This window comes from Rattus rattus, chromosome 8 (assembly GCF_011064425.1).
Source record: "Rattus rattus isolate New Zealand chromosome 8, Rrattus_CSIRO_v1, whole genome shotgun sequence".
Lineage (NCBI taxonomy): Eukaryota > Metazoa > Chordata > Mammalia > Rodentia > Muridae > Rattus > Rattus rattus.
Genome location: NC_046161.1, coordinates 72,857,832 through 72,883,839, shown reverse-complemented (window position 1 = coordinate 72,883,839; position 26,008 = coordinate 72,857,832). Strand labels below are relative to the sequence as shown.

The window sequence follows — 26,008 nt, the reverse complement described above, 5'->3', positions numbered from 1 at the left end:
AGGTGAGGTCAAATAGAAACCCACTAGGGTAAGATAAATTTAAACTAAGGTTCAGTAGAAATGGGAAAGCAAGAGTCGGGCAAGGCTCTTGACTTCCAGACATGCAGAGTACCTATTTCGGCAGACAGATCACATTTGGCCCACACTCTTCATGTAGTTCATGAACTAAAGATGGTTTTTCATTTTCAAACAAATGGGTCAGAGGGAACAATCTTTCGCTGTTACTCAAAGACATACAGACCTTCAAGTTGCTCACTCATTTACCCATGGCTGCTTTAAAGCTACACAGTAGTATTCAGTAATAGTAATAAAGATAGAAGACTATGGTAAAACCTGCATTTACCCTTTTCAGGAAAAGGCTGTCATCCCCCTGTGGTATGTGGTGCGCTGTGGGGAGACTCCCCTCTCCTTCCTTAAAGAACAAGGTTGAATGTCCACAAAAGCCAACAACAGAGAGAGGGCACGTTTGTGCTCAGAAGGAGGTGGGAGCCTCCACAGCTGCCACTGGGAAATGCCAAGAAAAAGCCAGCTAGCTGACCATCTGTGAGATGTTACTGTGTCAGGTATTGTGATCAATGCTGTAAAACAATTGAGTGAAATTAAATTTAACAATATATCTTAGCCCAGTGTGTTCAAAACACTGTCATCAATCATGTGTATATAACGTTATGAGTTTAATTCTTTTGATAGCAATATTCAAAATCCAGTATATACTTTATGGTCATAGCTCATCTCAAGTCACACAAGCCTCATTCCACATATTCAAAAACGACTTGTGAGGTGGGGCACGGTGGTACATGTCTTTAATCCCAATACCCCATAGGTAGAAATATGTAAATCTCTGTGAATCTGAGGCCAAACATAGTTTTCACAGCAAGCTCTAGGCCATCCAGGGCTGCACAGTGAGACCCTGTCTAAATAATAATAATAATAATAGTGATGATGATGATCAAAATTTAATTTAAAAAACCTACTGCACATAACTAATGGCTCCCACATTGGATGGTTCAGTGCCAAAACGTTTCTCATGTAGCCCTCACGTCAGCGACACTCAGTAACCACTATTGCTGGGTGTTTCAAGAGAGTTCCATTTCAATGTGGCTTTACAACTCCCATTTGTGCCTCCCGATAGGATGGTGTGGGCCCAGGGATTATTTCCCAAACAGTCATTGCAACGTAATTGCATAAAGTTTGGCACACAATAAGTACTCAAAACACTGAATATAGTGAATGCCATGTCTATATTCCTAAGATATTTAGCACATATTTCAACACAGCAATGCTAAACAATTCTGTGGCTACATGTTCATGAACATAACTCCCTACCTCTGCCTGCTACAAGGAAGCTACGGCGTATTCTTAGAAGACATTCCTTACTCCAACTTCTCCACCACTCAGTCTGGCTTTTAGATTTTAATTCATGAATCATTTCCTCAAACAAAAAATCCCACAGACCTGTCCACCAGTTACCCACTGCTATTCCCCCACTAGATCTTAGAGCTATTTCACCCAGGGCCTGGCAGGCAGACTAAGGCGATGGATGGGGAGCAGCAAACACTATGTGTTTCCTCTCATACAAAGAATCTGGGACACACACACACAACACACACACACACACACACGAACACATATATACATATATACATGTGTATATGTGCATATATATATGACATGAAAGAAAGGAGACAACCAGGAGATGTGGGAACAAAAGAAGGGAGGGGAACATGGGCAAGTACATGAGAGATATTTATGAAAATGTCATCGTGAAATACTTCATTTTGCACAAGCAATACACACTAAGAATCTAGACAAAGTCAATTCCCAAACTCTCCTATGAAAAGTTAAAACAAAAAACAAAAAACCAAGACTGGGACTCACCCCAGCCCTCCTTCAAGCTCTGTCATCTATCACTACGTTTTCATACGATTGTTATCTTGACCCAGACCAAAATAGGATGAGTCAAAAATGAGGAATCAGAATTCCACCTCATACACCAACAAGCATGGTGGGAGTAAACTCATCCCATCCCCTTATGCCTCTAAAGAGGCACAGTGCCATCACAAACAGCACACACACACACACACACACACACACACACACGTGCGGACAGCCCAGCCCTTTTGTTCCAATGTCTCACAATCCAGCCGTGGTCCACATAGGACACCACCAGGGAAGAGCTCGGCTTGTCCTCCTTTTTGACATTCCTCTCCCTGGCCCCACTTCCCAGAAGAAGGTAGCCACCCCTACACGATTTAGAGGAAGGTGGTGACTGTGGCAACGTCTTCCTTAAATTCCACTGTAACCTTGTGCTTCTCTCAGAAATTATTTCTTGCTTTACCCTTCAGTTTTCTCTCTCATCAAATGAAAAGGCACTCCGGGGAGGGAATGCACATGTGCATACCTCAGCACTCTCAGAAAAAGAGGCAGGAGGATGACAAGTTTGAGGTCAGCCTGGGCTACCCGGAGAGACTCTGTCAAAAAGAACTGGAAGAATCTTCCTGCCTGGGACTTTCTTTTCTCTCGCTCCTGGCTCTCTGGAAGGTCACTGTCCTCCACCTACCCGTGTCCACTCCACCCAGGCCTTCCATTCCTCATGCACACGTCTGCCATCTCGGCCATGTTCTCTTGTGCAGCTCAGATACTCTTGATATCTTACATCCTATTAGTCTTTATGAAAACAATGCCTTAAATTCTTCCCCCAGATACAATTTGAAAACCATTTATCAGATGCTTCCACCTGGCTGCCTCCCCAGACTCACTCAGAAAACGCATACGGAAACTGCAATCTGCCCCTCAGGCACTACTCCAACTGCCACGGGGCAAGTCAGCCCATTCCTCCAGGACACCCTGCCATCCCCTCTCTAAAGTGCGGAACAGTGGTTCCCAGCAAACATCGACTACATCAGAGCCAAGCAAGGGGTTATGAATGGGCGCCTGTAGCTCTCTAAAAGGAGAAGATAACAGTGTCTCTACGCTCTTTTGGGGAGTGTAGAATTCAGTTTCTTTGTTTGTTTGGTAGAGTTTTGGTTTGGTTTGGTTTGGTTTGGTTTGGGGTTTTGTTTTGTTTTGTTTTGTTTTGTTTCGTCTTGTTTTTGAGAGCGTTTCTGTATAGCCCTGGCTGTCCTAAAACTTGCTCTGTAGGTTAGGCTAGCCTCAAACCTGGATATCCACCTGCCTCTTCCTCTGGAGTGCTGGGCTTAACAATGCAGGCCACCACTGCCCAATGAGTTTGATTTATTTTTCTTTTTTTTTTTTTTAAGATTTATTTATTTCTGTATGTGAGTACACTGCCGCTGTCTTCAGACACACCAAAAGAGGGCATCATATCCCCATTACAGATGGTTGTGAGCCACCCTGTGGTTGCTGGGAATTGAACTCAGGACATCTGGAAGAGCACTCAGTGTTCTTAACCTCTGAGACATCTCTCCAGCCCAACTTTGATTTCTTGAAACAAGGTAACCCATTGAAACTCTTGACGGGGTTGGGGATTTAGCTCAGCGGTAGAGTGCTTGCCTAGCAAGTGCAAGGCCCCTACTCTTGACACTGTTACCCACACTGGCCTCAAACTCTCGGCAATCCTCCTCCCTCGGCCTCCAAGCTCTGAGATGGAAGGTAAGAGCTACCACACCCACTCAGCTCTACGATTTTAACTTCAAATGTTCGTCTTCCAGATCCTCCAGTACTATCCTTCCTCCTACTCCTACCCTTCATTCATGCATGGAATGTTAAAGAAAAGAAGCGCCTTTGGGAACAGGAAAGCTTTAGCATTACAAAACCGACCTAACAAATTATAAGGGCTCAACAGTTACCCAGCCCAGATTCTTCCAGGATCTGCTTTCTCTTTCCACCCCAGCCCTTCAGTGAGTCATGAGGACAGTGACTCATTCAGCGTTAGATGAGCAGTGCATGTTTAACCTGAAGTTTCAAAAATTAGCGTGTTTACCCTCAACCTCATTCAATCCCTGATTCACAGTCAAACCCCTAACCATGTCGCTTCTCTGCTAAGAGTTGGGAGGTACTTGAAAAGCAAGCACAGAGATTCAGGAGGGGCCTTCCCTCAGAGTCTTTGAGTCATCAAACCTGCTGGGGCTTGCCTCTCACTCACCAGCTTTCCAAAGCTCAGCCAAGGGGAATTTGGGAGACACTAGCAGGTCAGTGTTCTCCTCTCATGGTGCTGAGAATCAACTGTGATGACGGCAACACAGACTTAGGTACTTGGACCTTAGCCGAGTCCAAAGGGAGGCCGTGAATCTATACTTTATAAATGCAGTTCTCACCCTGAGAAACCGGGAATAGAACTTAGATCTCTGCTATTCCCTGACCAGTTCTCTCACCTCTCCTCAGCAGGTCCATCAGGAGCGACTCTACCTGAGCTAACAGAGGACACTGCACAGGACTCAGGTGGTTTTAAGCTTCACCAGCCTTTTGTTTTTCTTCCATATGAGAAGAATCAACATTTGTAAGTATACTTTAGGTCTTAGACATAGCTTGTGCATATGTTGTGGGAGTTTTCTAGAGGACAGAGGGAAGAACGTTGCACTCTTTGGAGAAGTAGGATCCATTTCCAGCTTTGCCAGCAACGAGCAATTTGACTTTGGGCAGGGCCCCAGATACCAGGCTTCTCCTCAGCCTTAGGTAATTGAGTTGATTTAGCTCTGATGTCCCCTTCCAAGTCCAAAACTCTACAGTGACCATAACTAAGTCCAGAGAAAAGGTGGCATTCCATCTTACAATTCTTTTGTTATTGTCATGATTGTCCATTTGGTCTTGTTATGTAGCCCATGCTGGTCTCAAACTCTATCTTTTTGTTTCAGCCTTTTATGTGCTCAAACTACAGGTGTGTATTTCCAGGCTGAACTCAACTTGCAGTTCTTTAGATCCACATGAGGTCTCATAAGATGCAAGTCTAGTCGACTGCAAGCAAACCGGAAGATGATTTAGAGCAATGGCTCTCAACTTATGGGTCCCAATACTTTTGGAGGTCAAATGACCCTTAAACATGGATCTCCTAAGATCATCAGGAAACACAAATGTTTAGATTATGATTCATAACAGTAGCAAAAATACAGTTATGAAGTAGCAAGACGAATAATTTTATGGTTGGGGGACACCACAACATGAAGAACTGTACTAAAAGGTCAAAGCATCAGGAAGGTTGAGAATCACTGCTCTAGGGAAAGATAGGTACAATATATCTCCAATCTCTGCAGCCCAGACAGAACCAACCTCAGGTTCAGGCCTCATCATTTACTGATGTCTTTGTCAGGGAAACTGGCTATTTCCTCTTATTTCTGAATGCCTATTTCATCCATTTGTAAAAATTAAAGTGTCCTCAGTATTATAAGCAAACAAAAAAATTAATGTACTAAATGCCTTCTTGGTGCCTCTTAACGACATATATGCCTTCTTATTATCTCAATTTCAGGGTCATCTCAATAAGAGATTGATAACCACCTTGGACATGAGTTATTGGTATTCTCCTCCAATAACAGTAGCTAATACTTTCTCAAACAGTTCCTGCTGAGTGCTTTAAATATTTCTTCTCAGCCTGGTGGTGGTGTGTGTGTCTTTAATCCCAGCACTCAGAAGGCAGAGGTATCCAGATATCTTAGTTTGAGGCCAGCTTAGTCTACAGAGCAACTTCCAGGACAGCAAGAGCTACACAGAGAAACCCTGTCTCAGATAGATAGATAGATAGATAGATAGATAGATAGATAGATAGATAGATAGATAGATAGATAGATAGATAGATTCATTTAATCCAATAAGTATATAAATCACGTAAAGTAAGAAACCATTATTTATCAGATGACGAAACTAAAGCCTACAGTAGTATTCATGCCCCACAGTCAAAGAAAACATTAGATAGAACGGCCAGTATCTGATGTGGCCCTTTACCCCCAGTATCCACCCCTACAAATATCAACCCCACACAATGGCACAGATGTGTGAATGAAGAGCCTACATCGTTTAGAAGTAGTTCCCATGTAGCTACAGGTTTAGACCGAGTTCTTCGTGCAGAATTGCCTGTATGAACCTGCCTTGGGATCCTCCCACGCTCTACACTAATTAATGTTCTTTCACAAAACCTGTGGAACAGATCTTGATCTGCACAGATCGAAGGTACATTTGACAGCATTGTCTCTACCACAGGGACCGTCCTAACAGAGCTGTGTGATTTTTTTTTCATTTTTCAACTAATACCTCAAATATTTAAAATTCCCCTTCCTTACAATGATGGAAAATAAAAAGTCTTCCATACTCAGAAAGAGAAAACTTTTAGAGGAGAGATTTTTAATGTTTAAAAATGTATTTTTATTTTACGAGAATGTGCCTGAGTCTGTGTGTGTGCGCCGCATGCTTGCACACGCCCACAGAGTCCAGAAGAGGCTGTGGGATGCCCTAGACCTAGAAGTATAGATAGTTATGAGCTGCTCAGTGTGAGTGGTGCTGGGAACGGAACTCAGGTCCCCTGCCACAGCAGCAAGTGCTCCTAACTGCTGAGCCGTCTCTCCAGGCCCAGTGCTTTCCTTCTTAAAAAGTAAAATCAACAGATGCCAGTCACTCTCCAAGAGTTAAGCACAAAAATCAAAAATCCAAGTTATCAGAGGACAAAGATATGGAAACAATTTCTTCCCAGAGTTGCAATGAGAAGGCAAAGAACGGAGGCAGGAGCATGTCTCTGAGTTCAAGGCCAGCCTGGTCTACTTTTTGATCTCCAGACCAGCCAAGGATCTATAGTGAGACCCCATCTCAAAGAGACCAAATAGAGATTCGCCAGAGATGCTCAGGCGGGGTTCCCAAATGTTTCAGTTGGCATCTTCAGTTCAGCCTTTGTTTTTTCTTTTCCTTTTAATGTTTTTTAATGATTCCTGTTTTTACTTCCTTTTTTTTTACATACATTGGTGTTTTGCTTGCATGTATGTCTGTATGAGGGTGTCAGATCCTCTGGAACTAACGTTCCAGACATGAAACTGACACACGGGTGCTGGAAATTGAACCAGGGTCCTCTGGAAGCACAGCCTGTGCCCTTACCTTCTGAGCCACCTCACCAGCCTTCCCTTCCCACCCCTAGGCTTTTTTCTTGGTTTCCAGGTTGACTGGGAACTGGTGGCAGAAAATTCTTTGGCTGAGGGAAAGGTTATTGTTTGTTATTTGAAGTAAATTTTGTTTGAAAAAAAATAGGAGACAGTTACAAAGTGTTCCAGGGGAAAGAAGGGAACAAGAAAGAAAGGTTGATTCCAAGGACACAAAGGAAAGAGAACCAAGAAGAGGAACAGGAAGGCTCACTCTTCACCCAAGAGGAGGAAGGCCAGCCTCTCCTTCTCCACACAGCACCTGCTGAGCACAGCACCTGCCGAGACCTCGCGATGTTTGATGGTGTTAGCAGAACGACCTCTTACACATGACAGAAAGACAAAGAACTGCGTAGATGAAGTTCATGAAGATGAGGAGCTGAACAACATAATTAAGGCAGAACTCCACAAAGCTTAGAAGACATTTTTTTTCTAAAAGACTGCTATTCACACACATTACCAGATCACCCCCATCTATGTCAAAAAAGTAAATTATTTCATGAAAATAAGCCATCCTCTTCTACCTGTAATAAAGTATATTCTTGTTTTAGGGCTTGATGGTGCATGCCTGTAGGCCTAGCTCTTGGAAAGCTGAGGCAGGAGGATCGAAAGTTCAATGCTCACCTCAGCTGCACAATGACTTCAAGGCCAGCCTTGGATGGATGTGACCTGTCTCAAAACATACCACACACACACACACACACACACACACACACGCCCAACTAAAGTCCACCCAAAAATTTAAGTTAAGCAAATTGTGTAAGCCTGGCGCAGGGATTTTTCTAATCACTCAAAAGCATCCCTCTTCTTACCTCTGCTAGATGATAACGCTATCAAAACCAACCTTTTCGTGAGGGAATTGATGGAACCAAACAGACCGAAGATGAACTTGTTTGAACTTATCTGATGGGAAAATACAGAATGCAAATTCCATAAAGATTGAGGCCCTGCAGAAGTCTCCTTCGTCAGCAAACTGTCAGGACTGCAGAAGTCAGATAAAGCTAAGGACGTGAGGAGAAGACAGGAACACCTTCATCCTCAAGCCTCATTTCAGGAAGGAAGCATCTGCTTGGAGAACAATAACAGCCCCCCACTGTACAGTAAGACTGTCCTTTCAAAGCGGGAGAGAGCTTCTCGCAATGTCAGCTTCAGTGACCTGATATGTCAACAGAATCAAGAGACTCCCCGTGAGAACAGCGGTATTCTCCCACTTTCTTTTTTAAAGAACCATCCCAGTCCAGGGCAGGGTCTTCCATTATAACCTTGGACATATGGGGGAGTAGCTCTCCAAAGTTAAACACAAAATCTAATAATAGCATCAAAACCAAGCCATAATTAATATGCATCCCTAATGCAGTTGCTATTTATTACAGAGGAAAGTGATAAAGACGTGTGGGAAAGAGCAGAATTCTAAAATAAGAGTGTAGGCTTAGGGCGGTGGCTCGGCAGTTCAGAGAACAGGGGCCCTCAGTTCAATTCCCAGAAACCACAGGGTGGTTCGCAGCAGTCCTCAACACAGGTTCTAAAGGATCTGACCCCCTCTTCTGGTCCTCTCAGTCACTGCATATACACGGCACACATTCAAACATTTGGACAAAACACTCACATCCATAAAATAAAAATATAAATAAATCTAGAAAGTAAAATAAGAATGTGTAAATGTCCAAGCAAAGCCCAAACATCTGTCCAAATCACTCACGTTCCTCTGGACCTGTCCATTTCAGGAAAACTGCCGTCAAAACCATACATTCTGCTTGTATAAATAATGAAGGTGAAATTGCCTTTGGTTTGATACTCACCCCAGTGTTTTGTTTTGTTTTGTTTTGTTTTTGTTTTGTTTTGTTTTTCGGAGCTGGGGACCGAACCCAGGGCCTTGCACTTGCTAGGCAAGTGCTCTACCGCTGAGCTAAATCCCCAACCCCAACCCCAACCCCAGTGTTTCTTTAGCCACTACCATAAGCAAGGGCTTGCTCATTTTTAGAAATGGTTAAGTCCAACAATACAAAGTAAGGCCTGTCCCCGTGTGTGAAAGGATGGGTCTTCTATATCTGCGTCTTCACGGCTAGCACTACCAATGTCAGCAGCTACTGCGTAACAAATGCCTAGGAGGACTACATCCTAGAAGGTTTGATAACTGCACAAGACGGACAGCTGCATTACCTCCATTGTGCCGCTGAGGAATCTGACACACAGAACAGTCAGGGGACCTCCTTAGAATCACAGTAGTTCTAAAAGCCAACGTCGTCTGCAAGCTCCAGGTCTAGGAGAGATCCTATCTCAAAAATAAGGTGGATGGCTCCCAAGTAAATGATCCATGGCTTGTCCTCCTGCCTGTACGTATTCATGCACGTGCGCGTGCGCACACACACACACACACACACACACCCCAAACAGTCCAGACGTTAAGAACCAATCTGTATTTCCTCCCCAGGGAAATAACCTCCCTCACTTTGCTCCCATAGTGGGAAACAGCCAGCCAGAACACATATAACCCTTTCCCAGCTTAAATTCCCCTACCCGCCCAGTCAACTTCCTGTAGAGAAAAAGCGACAGATATGCATACACTTCTACCTCACTCTGTGATATCTTTCATTTTTTTTTCTATGCTGGTAAAGCATAAATTTTTATGTAAGGAATCATTGTGAAATCCATAAATAAATAAATAAATAAATAAATAAATAAATAAATAAATAAACAGCTCAACAGTAGGGGCATTTACAACTCAGTTTCTGGTGTAAGTACACATTAGTTAACAGTGTTTGCACTTGGCTTTTTTTTTTTTTTTTTGCTTTTATTGACAATGCTTAACAAGTTGCACTCACTGGATCTATAAGTGTTCTTGTAATCAGAAAAAAAGGCAGAATATATGTACCCATTTTAGTGGAAAAAAGATGTTTTGTGTATTAATAGTCCCTAGGTTTAATTTTCCCTTAATAGTAGAAAAAAAATATATATATATTATATATATATATATATATATATATATTATATATATATGATACTGCTAGGCCTAATATAACCTTGGGCCAGATTAGAACTCAAACTTGAAACAAAAGATGTTGGTTCTATAATTGTCTGACACTTTTTCACATGACTTTCTTCCTCCTTCCACACTCACACCACTTCTAAGCTATTGGAGTGTGTGTTTGTTTGTTTGTTTGTTTGTTTGTTTGTGGTTTTTTGTTGTTGTTCGATAAACCTGGACTACGTCCACCTTCTCTGCTTCCCACTGGCTTACTTAATAAAATCCACTGCACCCAATCACCGCGGTGTTCTGTGAGACGTGCATCTATGTCTGCCCATTCTCTGGGCAAACCCTCGCCTGTGTTTCCCAGCGTCCCTACTGTCTATATATGAGCAATGGTGGCAGGCACTGCGTCCAGGTCAAGCCCGCAAACACCTCCCCCGGAGGAAACTCCGGATGTTCTTCCCCTGCGGTCTGACGTGATGCAGCCAGACACGGGAGGAACCTGGCTCTTTGTCCACTTGGTGGAACACTCAGGGACAATTTCAGACTTCACGGGCGTTAGAATCAGTCAGACCTTGTGGCAGTCACTGCAGATGTGTGCGTGTCCCTTTGTTGTGTTGCTTAGGCCGGGGCTCTGTCACCATAGTCCAAGTATGGCGGTTAGACAGTGCAGCGTATCTTACCTCTGTTAAAGACTCCTTCTGCTTCCAGGACAGTGGTCGATCGGTTGGAAGCTATCTTGAGCACCCGAGCCTTTACAAGGACCTGCGGGGGGCTATTTTGCAGGAGTTCCACCCCAATAGTCATATTTGCTCCGGGTCTGATGATTCCTGGGACTGTCACCAGAAAGCGGGACCTAAGAGTTGCCAACAAAAGAAAAACAAAGTCTCTTACTTGCACACACCCCACTGTCATCACGCTGAAAGAGAGAGGGCCTCCACACTGCTCCACTCAGTAATTACAGTGAACGTGGTGCCTCTGCTGTCTAGTAAACCGGTAAAATGCTACAAAAACCGTAATTCCTCAAACAGTTCATATGCACAGGAGCCAAAAGGAAAAAATAAGGCATGCAGAAGTCAGTGCAAAATGCAAGTCTCCAAGCCTCATTAGTGTGACTTCATCCCCACGTTATTTTCTTAGGAAGCACGCGCACGAGTGTGTGTGTGTGTGTGCACACATGCGCACACACACACACACACACACACACACACACACCCCTAGATTTATGATTCATCCTGCTCAAATCTTCGTACTTAGCTATACACCCAAGGAAGAGCGGAGAAAAAAAAAATCATCTAACTGACCCGATTGATTGAAATCACCACCTGAAAATAAAATACCAGTAGTGAAATTTCCAGGTTAAGAAGCAAGAAAGGCCGGGAGTGGTAATGCACGCCTAGACTCCTACCCCTCAAAAGTGAAGTAGGGCTGCCCAGGGTCCCTCGGTCTAAGCTACAAATGAACACACACACACGCACACGCACACGCACACGTAAAAATGATTTTTTTTTTTTTGCTGGAAAAAAAAACACTTAAGAAATGGAGCACTTTATACAGTCTAATTCTTGTTAATCTTCCTACAGTCTCTGTTACAGCATTCTCATCAGACTCCGGTCACCTCAGTCATACTGACAGTGTCACACTAGAAACATCCAGTTTAGAAAAAGTCTCTGAAAAAAGAGGCACAATATTGAGAAGCAACAAGTTGTGAGGCAAAAGGCAGAGCAGCGGAGACTACAGCTAGAACGACGTTCTTTGGCAAGTTGTCACAGCAGAAGGACCCAAAAGAAAGCCCCCCTGGTGGGTCCGGCACGCCGCGCATCCCCTGCTCCGGCGCCCTCCAGCCCGCGCTCCTACCCGTGGGCGGCCACCGCGACCACGCACACGCTGAGAAGGTGGGCAGCGCTCAGGAGCCTCGGATTGCGCATCTCGGCGTCTGCCTGTGGGGTCTGCAGCCCGCCAAGTGCGCGCCCTGCGGGGTGTGGCTGGCCACCTCTTGCCCTGGCCTGTCCCGCTTCACACCAGGGTTTAGCAATCTGAAATGGGCGCGCCTAAAAGCAGAGGAATCTAAATTGAGACTTGATGGCTCCACCCATCCCGCTGCATCACAATGGCGCTTCTGGCTTCTCCCTAGCTAACGTCGCGCGTCCCGTGGCTGAGAAAAGCGGTCTCTACACGCGGTGGCCACAACCTGGCCCCACCTTCCCTGCTCCCAAGGGAGAACAGAGAGCGCCCACTTCCTCGGCCACCGGGAACCTGGGGTTTGTTTACTCTAGCGCTCTACCAGCGATGCTCGGAGAGAATAAACAGGCCCATCCTTGTGAGCGGCATCCCATGGCAGCTATGTGAAGTGGAAAAAAGTCAATCGTTGTCCTCCAGACGATGAGTCAGAAGTTTAGGAAAATGGCAAGCGTTCGCGTGCCGTGTGCCTACACACACACACACACACACACACACACACACACACACACACACACATACACACACACGGGTGGGTCTATATTGGTAGTTGTTTACTGTATATGTATGTAAACGGGGGAGGGGAAACTTTTCTTAGGATAAAAGTTGGTGTATACTTAACTCCCTAAGAAAATGTTATGGTTTCTCTAATTTTAAAAAGGGTGCCCACCCCTGAGTGTGATCCCAGCACCTAGTTTTTATTTAAAGAGAGCAGAGGGTGGGGAGGGAAAGAAGGAAAGGGGAACATGGTGGGGGAGGGGAGGTTCTGGCACAAGTTAAAAGTTAGGTGATGCCACTTGAACCTCAGAAGTGACTGCTTGGGAAAATGACTGTATCCTTGTAATTATCGCTAAACACATTTTCTGCCGAAAGTGCTCATTAGAAGCCTGAGTTTGTAGCAATTTGTCAGAACCTAGTTAAGGTCCTGAGAGACGTGTGGCACTGGGAATGAAGGTGGCCAGCATCTGTTGGTGCCCGTCACTTACTGGTCACTGCCTTTCTGAACCCAGGTTTTCTGAGGCTGCCTCCCTCACACTCTACTTGGCACCACCCCTGTCTTCAGATGACTCAGTTTCACCATGGCTACCCTCATAAAAGCAAGGAACTGCCGAAGACTAGGAAAATAGGCACATTCAGTCCCTGACGACTTTAACTTTCTCGTTCCCAAAAGGTATTTTAGATCATAACGGTCTAGTTTGGAACCAAAACGCAACTGGAGAAAGATTGAATGTTTTAGCTGTCTGCTAAAATAGGGGGAGGCGGCACCTGGACAAACTGAGTTTGGGAGCATAGAATTGCTTTCCTCCCTTCCTGTCTCGGCCTGGTTCACCCTGCTGATCATCTGAAGATGTCCTGTCCTAAGGGCAGCCTATTGTTAGTGGTCATCTTCCTGTGCAAACGGGACTTGGGTCTGGTGGGAAGCTCTGAATGTGCCCTGGGGTGCAGCTGGCTCTTGGCACAGCTGTTATGCTAGACTACTGGTCTCAGGGAGGAGGAGCAGGTTTGAGTGTGGGAACGAGCCAAGGTCTAAATCTGTGTTTGTCACACTCCAGTGTGCGAGAGAGTCACATCAAGATGTGGATGTTGATTCAGCCGGTCGTGGGTGGAAACTGCAACTCTTCTTTCCACCCACAGACAGTAAGTAGTCCATCGAGTCTCCAGGTAGGGGCAATTAGGGGCACTCTAATGAGAAAAAAGAAAGAAAAAGAAAAAGCCCTTTGGACTAACTGGCTTACCTCCTCCCTGCCTTCATACACCCTCCAGTGAGGTGGACTTTATCCCTTCTTAAACTATGGGATAAGATAAGCCCTCCCCCCCCCAACTGGTTTTTGATCAACTTTTATCACAGAAATAAGAAAAGTAACTTCTCTAGCCACTCGAGCACCAACATTCTCTTCTTTCTCACCATGGACACTAAGTGAACCATAGCCAATGCCACTCTTTCCACATGTTTGCCCCACCTCAGCGCACACCAATGATCATAGCTCAAAGCACTCCCATCAAATCAGGAATAAGGGCCTGGGGACAACTCGGTGGTTAGAGTATCAGCTGTTCTTGCAGAGGACCTGAAATCACTTTCCAGCACACGCGCATGCACACACACACACACACACACACACACACACACACACACACACACACACACACCACATGGCAGCTCACGACTGTCTTAATTCCAGCTCCAGGTGATCAATGCCCTTTTCTGACCTCCTTAGATACCAGCAAAGCACATGTTCAAATCACATTGAGAAATAACCTGGAGTAACTATACGAAAAAAAGAAAGTAAACAAGGGACCATGTGGGTGGAAGGAGCCCTGCAGGATGAGGAAGATGAGATAGGCGATAGGCGGAAAGAAAGCCATCTTGCTTTACTGCAAGCTGCCTCCAGCCTGGTCATTCTTCCCCCAGAGCACTGGGACTGCAGGCAGGCAGCACACACCCAACAGAAACCATGGCTCTAACAGACTTTTGAAAATAACTGCTTTGTCTGGAGTCTATGGTGCACGCTTTGATCTCAGAAGGGCAGAGGCAGACATCTTCTCTCTGACTTTGTGGCCAGCCTGGTCTACAGAGGGAGTTCCAGGCCAGCGGTTGCTACATAGTCAGATCCCAGGACGGAGGTGTGTGGGGGGTGGAACCTAGGAGCAATGTGCAAACCTTATTTGGCTCTATATACAAACGTAAAGGAGAAGGAGGGCCTTTAATTTGTGAAGCAATTAAATGTGTGTCTACCGACAGGGTGTTAAATGATGTTTTAATTGTCTCGGATATGATTGATTTTAAAGGTCTTTTAACTTTCATAAATGCACAAGGAAAATAACTCTAGGCTTATTGGCTATCAAACGATTTAAAATAGCAGAGCAGTGGTAGTGCACACCTTTTATCTCAGCACTGAGGAGGCAGAGGCAGGAGGATCTCTGTGAGTTAGAGGCCAGCCTGGTCTACAGAACGAGTTCTGGGACAGCCAAGGCCATATACAGAAAGAAACCCTGTCTCTAAAACAAATTTTAAATTAACAAATTATTAGGGGACGATACAGAGAAAACCAGGCTCTTCTATGACATATACAGATAGATGTGGGTATATGTCACTAGCAGGAACATCCATAGAGCTGCTATGGGAAGCTGTGCAGAGCGTCAGCATATCCACGATTCCACTGAATTTACACCCACAAGAACTGAGAGAACAAACTCACTCGCCTGTTTGCACACTCGTGTTCTTAACAGTATTGCTCAGAATCAACAAAAGTTGGAAGCAGCCCAAGGATCAATTCATGGATAAATAAAATATATCAAATCCAAAGGGAGGGAAACTCTGACACACACTACAACATGGGCTAATATTACTCTCTATTAAATAAGCAAGTCATAAAGTGTCAATCTTACATGTTTCTGAGAACATGAGCTTCCTAGATCGAGAAGATAGAAAGTATCTGGTGGACTGGGCTATGGAGAGTAGGGATTGAGAGCTTAATGGATAGGGAAGGTGGGAGAGCGCTGCTGGGGCTGCTGGATGGTAACAGGTTGTCGGCACAGCGATGTGAACATAGAGGGCTTACATGCTAACTTATTTTCTACGGTGCACAGTACTCTGAGAGCAAGGGCAGAGATGGGGGACTGTGCAACCCAGTGTTAATGTCTAAAGCTGACTATAGGTATGTGGGGGGGGGTCACTTCAGTCTCTATTTCCTGTATGTCTGCATTTTTCAATATTGATTTTTGTACTAAAACAAAATATAAGGATATTAATAAGTCCAACCTACTTGTGGACAGGAAACCAGGAAAGGGAATAACATTTGAAAATGTAAATAAAGAAATATATCCAATAAAAAATAAAAAGTCCAACCTAAAAAGTGATCAATACTCAACTACAGGAAAACTTAATCACAAATTTCAAATTGTAACCCAGATGGCCATGTCTTAAGAAAGATTAAGGCATCAATGAATAGAGGACCATGTGGTTAAAAAAAAGAAAAGAAAAGAAATTGAACGATCTAGAAATGCCAAGAAAGAAACATCTGAGTTTAAATGGCTCCTTCCAGGGATAGAATACTGCAGGAGAGGACTACTGACTTTGAGCTGTGTTTAGTCTTTGTACTGCCTTACAGAATTCCTTGTCTTTACTGTGTGAGTTAGGCTCTCTGCATATGTAATTTCATGTTTTTAAAAAACAGAATTTAATTTGTAATGTGTGTATTTGTCAAAGGAAGCAGAGCCAAGACTCTGTCAACATTTTTAAACCTGGCCAACGTCACCTAAGTGTCAGAATTGTCATATTGACACGAAAGAGAGTCGTGTGGATGGGAAACTTTTTCAGAGGGAGGAGGGGAATCAGTGAGAAGGACAGAAGATATGAGGGGAAGAATATGAGCAAGGAACAATGCCATACATGTATGGAAATGTCGCATGAAAGCTATCATTTCATATGTTAGCTTTTAAAAATACATGTGCATGCTATGGCATGCGTGTGTGGAAGTCAGAGGGTAACTTTCAGGGGTCAGTTCTCTCCTTCCATCATGTGGGTCACAGGGAATGGACTCAGATCACGAAGATTGTTGTAGACACCTTTAACTCACTGAGACATCTCTCTGTGCACCCCTACCACCAATGGAAGGGGATAAGACAGGGTACTCTATGTATCTCTGACTGTCCCGGAACTCACTGTGTAGACCGGGCTGGCCTTGAACTCACAGAGATCCACGAGTCCTCAAGCCTCTGCCTCCTGAGTGCTGGGATTCAAGGTATGTACCACCATGCCCATCCTCAATATATTTTAGCAAAAGAAAGCACTTGTCACATTGACCCAATGTTTTTCTTTGCTCTCTTACACACATTTTAGCTGTATTGTTGTTTTGTTTTGAATTGATTTAGATGGTTTTGGTTTTGGTTTTTTATAGTTTTTATCTTACATTTGGTTTTTGTGGGCAGGTTGGTTTGGGGAGTTTTATGGTATTTGTTTGTTTGTTTGTTTGTTTGTTTGTTTGTTTGAAACAGGGTCTCACTGTATAACCCTGGGTGGCTTCAACTCACCATATATTTGAGGTCTCAAATTCACAGAGATCTGCCCGCCTCTCTCTCCCAAGTTCTGGGGTTAAAGGGATGTGCTACAACAGCCTGTTGTTTTTGTGATTTGAGACAGGATGACTCAGTGTCACCTTAAAATCATCACCCTAAGTGCAGAGACTCCAGACATGTGCTACATCTACATTCTAGACTCTTGGTGTTCCTTACCTTTAACCTCATTGTCCACTTCTGACTTACGGACACAATTCTGTAAGACTGCCAACTTGCCTTAGAAATGAGTAGATTGGTTACTGAAAAACTACCCATTTCCCCCCGTTTCTTGTCTGTTTCTTTTCCAACAGGGCTGGGAACTAGAATAGACAAATACCTTGGCATAAATTCTGGGTGAGATGTGCCTGTTAAGTAGAGGAGATGCCTCAAGGGAGCCTTAACCTTTGGCTCTCTCGGTCACAGCACGGATTCACACTAAGCAACTCAGAAGCCAAAAGCCACCTAACAAGGAAGAAAGAGAAGGAAGATGGAGAACACTGACTGGATGCTTAGACTACCGAGCGTCTCCTCCTACAGTTCTGCCCTGTTCCAAATGCCCACTTCCCCCTCTGTCCACTTCTATTAAAAGGAACTCGTAGGTCAGAGCCAGACTGTCAGAAGTGGACCTTGGCCACCCAAGACTCTTTTATGGGTAAACTGAGAGCCTCCTGTGTCAAAACCCACTTGCCTAGAGAGGGAAAGGTAATCTCTCCTACTCAATCACTGTCCACAACACATCATATATCCTGGAGGTCAGTGATTTCTCCCACGTTGAGCCAGTCTTCTTGGCACAGAAGCAATTTCCCCACCCATGCTAAGCATGTTTTATTTTAAGCATGGCTCACCCTTCCACAGACGTATTTTAGTCACCCAATTATACTGCAGTGGCTGGAACAAAATTATATTTACTTTCTTCTACTAAAATGTGTTTGCCTGCTGTACTTCTAGAAAAACACATTTGTTTCTCAAAAGGGAGTTGCATCAAGAAAAGAATAATAAGATTATATACATTTAATTACAACCTATAGCTAGTATGTGTATAAAGCAGGTGGCCGATGTATTAAAATAAAATTGGCCGTTGGAGAAATGGCTTAATCAATAAAGTGCTTGCGTTGCACGCTCAAGGACCTGAGTTTGATCCTAAGAATCCACACACAGGATTGGGGATTTAGCTCAGTGGTAGAGTGCTTGCCTAGCAAGTGCAAGGCCCTGGGTTCAGTCCCCAGCTCCGAAAAAAAGAAAAAAAATCCACATTCAAATGTCAGGTATGATAATATGCACCCTTTCGTCTTGAATATGTTTGGTTTTTTTTTTTTTTTTTTTTGTGGTTAGGAATGCGTGCCTGACGGAAGTACATAGATCACAAAAACTCACATTCTTCTACCATGCAAGTCCTAGGGATTGAACTCAGGTTCTCAGGTTTGGCAACAAATGCCTCTACCCTCTGAGCCATTTCACCAGACCTGGTAATCAATCATTTATTTTTTTTTCTTCACTTTACATCCAGATGGCAGTAACTTCCTCCTCTTCCCCTCCTCCCCTCCACCACTCCTCCCAGGCACACCCTTATAAATACCTCCACCTATGACAGCCCCTTCTCAGAGAAGGGGAAGCCCCCCGAACCCCCGGTACCACCCAACCCTGGGACATCCAGACCCACTGAGACCAAACCATCACCCAAAGAGCACGCATGGGCTGGAATAGGCTCCCTACACGTGTGTGGCAGAGGTGCAGCTTGATCTTCATGTGCGTCCCCTAACGATTGGAGCAATTGCCTGCCACTGGATCCCTTTCCCCTCCTGGACTGCCTAGTGATGTATACTTTGGGGGCTCACCACCCAGTGAATCTAGCCTAATTGGTGAGTTCTGGCCCAACAATGAAGAGCTTTTTCTCAAAAGAGGTGAATGGCAGGCGTTCCTGAAGATGACACCCAGAGTTGCCTGACCTCCACACATATGCACTCAGTGCACCCATACACATAAAAGAGTGTGTGCACCCATGCAGAATAAAGCGGGAACAAAGAAGAAATCGGTCATGAATCCACTCCGTTCCTTGACTTTATGGTCCCAGCTTCACTCTTGTTATTATCTGAGTACAGAACTTATGCTCTATTAATTTACAACCACAGGTAGCTTTATTTTCTCCTAAAAGAACGCTATCTTAAACTAACCATGCACAGCATGGTTCATTAAGGGCACAATTATCAGTATCTATAGGCTGGAGAGATGGCTCAGCCGTTAAGAGCACTGACTGCTTTTCCAGAGGTTCTGAGTTCAGATCCCAGCAACCACATGGTGACTCACCACCATCTGTAATGGGATCCGATGCCCTCTTCTGGTGTGTCTGAAGACAGCTACAGTGTACTCATATATAATAAATAAATCTTCAAAATAAAAAAGCATCAGGAGAGAGCTTCAAGGAAGAAAGAAAGAGAGAGAGAGAGAGGAAAGAAAGAAAGAAAGAAAGAAAGAAAGAGAGAAAGAAAGAAAGGAGGAAGGAAAGAAAGAAAGGAGGAAGGAAAGAAAGAGTATCTACAATGTTCTTATTGCTCCTTTCCAGGGTTACTGCTACACTAAAATAGAAAACTCTATTATTTCCCTGCATTCGGGTAGTCATTTCTGTTGTGGGGGCTTGCTTTGACTCATGGTTTGAGGATATAGTTCCTCGTGTCAATGAAGATAGGGCAATACGGAAGGATTGCAGCTGACCTAGGACCCAGAAGGGAAGACTACAGTATCCTTGTACTCCGCTCACTTTCTCCTTTTTATTCAGTCAAGGATCCCGGTCCGCTCACCTTTAGAGTGCATCTTCCAACATCTGTCACTAACTAACATGTCTAGAAAATTCAGCCTACCACTAACCTACCTAGAAAATTCCTCACAGACGTGTAGAGATTTGTCTCCGGGTGACAATCCATATTCATCTCACAGGCCCACCCACTCTTCATTAACTTGACACCCAGCACCGTACTTCTAAGCTGAATCTTCCTCCAAAGAGGCTCATAGCCATCTCAGAATGCAAAATGCGTTTGGTTCAACTTCAAAAGTTCTCATAGTTTTTAGCAATCCCCGAACACAGTTCAAAAGTCTAAGAGCAGAGTCTCTTCTGAAATGCCAGCAGCTCTTAACTGGGAGCTCCTATAAAGCCAAAAATAAGTTTACGTCGCCAATATACCATGGCACCAAACGAGCAGTTCCGTTCCAAAGTGAAGAACAGGAGCCCATCAGGAACGATTAGATAAGAGCAAGCTGAACTCTAGGAGGGAGAACACCAAACCCTACAGCTGCACGTCTAGCATCCAGGACCCCTGATGGAATCATCCGAATTCCAAAAGTGCTTGGGTAGCCCCTCGCCTCCGCTCTATTGTCTACAGTTACAGCTTCTTTCCTGGGCTGGTCTACTCCTCACATTCGCTTTCCCCCAACAGATTTCCCATGGTCCAACATCCTAGATTCTCCTCAGGCCTCTCCTTCACAGTGCCCTCCCTAGGCCACTCGGTGAAACTGATCCCATAACCCAGTGGTTCTTAACCCGTGGGTCCCCGCTCCTTTTACAGGAGTTGCCTGAGGCCATCAGATGACACAGATATTTACATTATGATTCCTAACGGTAGCAAAATTACAGTTATGAAGCAGCAACAAAATAATCTTGAGGTGGGGGGGGGGGAGAACCACAACATGAGGAACTGTGTTAAAGGGTCACAGCATTAGGAAGGTTGAGAGCCACGGCCACAGACCACAGTTGCGGCAGCCTGTGCATACTGACTTGGAAAACACTTTCTGAGGTGGTGGTTTTTTGAGCAGGGAAACTTCCCGTGGTGGTCTTATTTCAGGCTCCTGAATTTGCATCGTCACAAGATGGAGCCTCTGGCGAATGGAGATTTCCCCCAGAACAACCTTTCCTGTCGTCCTAGTGTAAAGCGCCAAACTTCTCTTAAAGAAATTCGGGGTAGGGGTTGGGGATTTAGCTCAATGGTAGAGCGCTTGCCTAGGAAGCACAAGGCCCTGGGTTCGGTCCCCAGCTCCGAAAAAAAAAAGAAAAAAAGAAAAAAAGAAAAAAGAGAAAGCAAAGACCTAATCCTATCGAAGTCCACAGTTCTGGGAAAGTCTCTAAACATCCTAACCTATGTAGAAGTTTTTTGGCTTCTATAGTGCTGCTTCTGGCTAACTGTTCTCGTTAACTAAAGTATGTCAATTTTTGTGATATATTTCATGATAGATATTTTTGATACAGTTTTTGTGCTTAAAAGTTCACCATGAGAAAGGCTCAGTGCTACAGAGGGATCCCAAGTACCCAGTGCAGTCACTGGCAGGTTAATAAAGACGTTTTATTGGTTTAAACACCCATGTCAGAATGGCTTCTCTAGTGGATAACCCACAGCAGGCAGAAATACAACAGATTCTTTGCCAGAATATCATACAGATGACCTCTAGCCTAGTTCCTAATACAGCTATGTTCCCCTCTAAAACCTCACAAGAGAAGTTTCCACTGTCTATATTTGTATCAGCATTCTGGGCTTCTGAACTCACAAGAGAATGGACCATTGTGGTAGTTTAAATATGCATGGCCCAGGGAGTGGCACTTTTAGGGTAGGGAGTGTGACCTTGTTGGAGTAGTCGTGGCTTCCTTGGAGGAAGTGTAGAGGTGGGCTTTGAGACCCTCCTTCTAGCTGCCTGAAAACGGTCTGCTCCTGACTTCCTTTAACGAAGATGTAGAACTCTCAGCTCCTCCTACGCCATGCCTGCCTGGATGCTGCCATGTTCCCACCTTGATGATAATGGACTGACCCACTGGCCCCGTAAGCCAGCCCCAAATAAATGTTGTCTTTATTAAGAGTTGCCTTGGTCATGGTATCTCTTCACAGCAGTAAAACCCTAAGTAAGACACCCATTAAACTCTATTTACAGAATCCTCGGGCTTTCTAGTCGCTAGTTCCAAACTCCTCCATAGCCTTTCTGAAAACAGTTTCAAAACCTTTTAGCGGTAGATGGCAGTTTACCCAGCAGCAGCCACACCTTTCAGGACGATTCTTTTAGTTAGTTGTCTTGTTGTAAAATCTGTGCACAAGTTTGCCTAGGAACAAGAGACACTTCCTATTTTGACTAAGCTCCAGGAAAGAAAAAAGATTTTTGAGAATGAAAATATTTAGAATTAAATATCAAGTTAAATTTTTCTTGGAAAAGTTTGACACAAAAGTTTGTTTTTTTGCCGTCTTTTTTTTTTTTTTTTTTTTTAAGTAAGCAGTTTGGACCTTGGGTGCTAGCGTTGGAGCTTAATGTGTAACATTGCGACAACACTAACAAAGCAGAGCTCTCGTTTTGACAAGGATACAACCTAGCACAGGGTGGGGAGGGATGGAGGGCACTTGGGCTAGAACTGAACAGACACTCAGGAAGCGTCAGAGACAGTAACAGGATACATCAGTCCTAAGGCAATCATTTGGGGCAAAGCAATTTGTTCCAAAAATGTACTTCTGTCCAATCCAAAGTTGTTTTGTTTGGGCTTGAGACGTTGAGCCTCAGTAGTGGAGGCAATGCCATTCCAAAGCAGAAAGGAGTAAGATAAAGAGACAACCGGGTCAGAGTTCTTGACAGGATGGAACCCAATTTAGGCTGAGCCTTTGACTTCTCAAAACAGTAAGGAAGGGGATACTTTTGTATTCTCCAGGAGTCATCAATATCGCATTCCTATATCACATTATAATTTTAGTGGCCACGTCTAGAATCTCCGGTCAATATCACACTATAATTGTAATCATCACCACTTCTAGAATCTCTGGATGTTTTGTTCGGTTGGGTGAGGTTTTTACTTTCATTAGGTGATCAAAGTTAGATTTTAGAGAATGTTTGCATCTTTCTATTGTGGTCTTTCAGTTCTAGATGTCAGTCCAGGAGCTTGAGCAATAACGTTAAAGGAAACAGTTCTTTGGTCTACAGTTAGACCTGTCGTGTGTGTTTGAATGTCTAAAAGCAGAAACTAGAAGAAATTTCGAATATAAGCCCATGAAATAACAAACCCGTGAATTCACCCAAACTTTACATTTCAAATCTGGTGAAAGTAAGCAGATGGTTTTCAGTCCGTCAATGCCATGGAAGACAGAGGCCAAATTTTCTCCTGCTGTGATCATTCTGCACCAGCCTGCCACCTAGTGCTCAGAGGAGTTAGTGCACCATATTATCGGCATCAGCATACAAACTGCAATGGATCCTTTTCTACACCTGAGTCGAGCTTACTGGGAAAAAATCAAGGAGAAGGGAAAATAGGCATTCTGTTACCATGTGCCTTTAGCCATTCCAGACTTCCTAACGTACAAACCTGGAAATTTATCACACAGGTCTGGAGATTGGGAAATCCAAGGTCAAGGATGTGTGAGGTTCTGGGTCCCTCCTTAGAAGGAGAAAAAAAAATTCTCTAAGTTTATTCTCTCAGTAATTTGTTATAGTAACGGAAAGGTAGATACCAACAGCCCTCTAAGTTTGGACTGGGATTGTATTTTGGTTCCCAAAATGTACTTTCTGAGCGTTTGGTATTTTTAAAAAAGCTATGTTACCAAAAGACCTTTATAAAAAAAAGGAATAGTGGGGGCTGGAGAGATGGCTCAGAGGTAAGAGCACTGTCTGCTCTTCCAGAGGTCCTGAGCTCAATTCCCAGCAACCACATGGTGGCTCACAACCATCTATAATCAAGGTCTGGTGCCCTCTTCTGGCCTGCAGGCATACATGCAGGCAGAAAGCTATATGATGTATACATAATAAATAAATAAATATAAAAAACGAATAGTACGTGTGTGTGTGTGTGTGTGTGTATGTGTGTGTGTGTTTGTGTGCCCGAGAGCGCGTGCACCTGCATGCTAGTGTGCTTACAGGGGCCAAAAGAGGGCATGAGATTTCGAGGAGCTGGAGTTCCAGGTCTGCAGGTCTGCAGGGCATACCTGGTCATATACGTGGGTGCTATGATCCAAACGCCAGTCTTTGTGACTGCACAGCAAACAGTCATAACCACTGAGCTATCTCTCCAGTCCTCCTGGCTTCTACTTTCTTGGGATTCCCATTGACTCTGTGCCAGCCCGTAGGACTTAACAGTAGAAGCTGCTCCCCGCCCCCGGTCCTAGCCTTAACGTACTCTGTAGCACATCACAGAGCCTTCATCCTGAAACTCTTCCCACTGACGGTGGGTTTACGTGATGGACCAACAAACTCCTTAGCTCCTTGCACATGGAGATTCATCGACTGGAACACAACATGGAAAGAACAGGGATTAGAAGCCAGAGAGACACAGATTTGGCTTTGGTGTTACACAATTTACCCTCAATGACATCGGGTTTCCTCAGCTCTAAAATAAGAATGAGGGGCTAAGGAGAGGACTCAGCAGTTAAGCGTCCAGGCTGCTCTTGTAAAGAACAGGTTCAATCCCCACAACCATGTCAGACGGCTCACAACTGCCTATAACTCCAGCTTCAGGGAATCCAACGTCCTCTTCTGGCCTCACTGTATGTGTACCCACACCCTTATGCGTCATGTGCACACATTTTAAAATAATAATAAAATTCTTTTTAAAATAAAAAATTATTTCTAAGCCAATGAATATTTGGAGATGTGAATAGTATGTGCACCACCATGTCCGATACATATATTACGTGGAATGAATGCATGATTTTACGTGAGTTATAGCTTGCAAGCTTTTGGCTCAGCCACTTTAAGAAATAGTAACATCGACTTTTAGCCATACTACAGTTGTCTCTCTCTATCAGGTAGAAATCGCCCTACATGGTGTTTTTGCTAGGGGAAAATCTGTAGCAAACAAAAAGGAGCTATTTTTCCTTATCTCGCTGAGGGTCTTTAGAAAGATGGACCGGGTGTCTCTGCTGACGTCACAATGAAGCAATAGAGCTACTGGGCTGTTTTTCCAAACAAGCACAAATCGATATAGAGGGAGGTGCAAAATCTAACAGATTAAATAACTTTGATTGCTCTATCCTTCATAGTATTTTTGGAACTTTCCCCCTAAAACTGTGCTCAAACTTGGATAGTTCTTACTGTCTTATGCCCACCTATTGTAAGTAAAAACAGAAACTACTTAGCATGCTTTCCTTTAAGTGAAATGGTGTCCCCACACATACCATCACTACTTATCCACATGCATGTCACCCAATAATTCAACTGAAGGCTGGGGAGAGCAGGTCAACTAAGCAAGCTCTCTAAACTCCATTTTGGTTTTGTTGTCAAGTTCTTTTTTTATTTATTTTATTATCCATAGTGATAGATATTTGAGTCTGACAGAACTTTTTAAAATAGGAGGAAGTGAATCGGCATGGAGGGAGGGGAGATTCAAGACAGGGTTTCTGTATACCCTTGGCTGTCCTGGAACACTGTAGACCAGGCTAGCCTCAAACTCAGAGATCCACCTGCCTCTGCCTCCTGAGTGCTGGCTGTGTGTAAAGGTGTGTGCCACCATCACCTAGCAAAAGAAGTGAATTTTAATATCCTGATTTAGTAGCAGAATAACATTATTAATTGACACTAGATTTATAGGATTGCAATTTTTATTCCTGAGAAATGCAATTAAAAATGTAATAATAGCTTGGTATTTAACCTTTAATGCCAGCACTCAGGAGGCAGAGGCAGGAGGATCTCTGCGAGTTCAAGACCAGTCTGGACTACAGAGTTAGTTCTAGGACAGCCAGGGCTGCACAGAGAAGCCCTGTCTCAAAACATTAATAGGTAGGTAAGTAGGTAGGTAGGTAGGTAGATTGATAGATAGATAGATAGATAGATAGATAGATAGATAGATAGATAGATAGGTAGATAGATGTATAAAATTTCAGTTAAACAATATGAGTACGTTCTCGAGCATACTGTACAGCATGGTTAGGAATGCAGAACTATCTGTTCAGTTTAAAAATGCAGATCCACGAGCTTCAGAATGGTTCAGAGGTCAAGAGCAATGGGT

General features: G+C 44.0%; 1 protein-coding gene across 1 annotated transcript in view; it reads right to left on the bottom strand.

The window, feature by feature from the left end:
- The window catches only part of Cd109 (CD109 molecule), a 108,137-nt gene extending 96,083 nt beyond the window's left edge, over window positions 1-12,054 (bottom strand). Inside the window, exons 1-2 of the mRNA XM_032911187.1 lie at window positions 11,902-12,054; window positions 10,728-10,900 (exon numbers count right to left, since the gene is read on the bottom strand). Coding sequence (XP_032767078.1) covers window positions 10,728-10,900; window positions 11,902-11,972 — 244 coding nt within the window. The 5' untranslated portion in view covers window positions 11,973-12,054. The remainder of the gene's footprint in view (window positions 1-10,727; window positions 10,901-11,901) is intronic.
- Window positions 12,055-26,008: the final 13,954 nt, after the last annotated feature.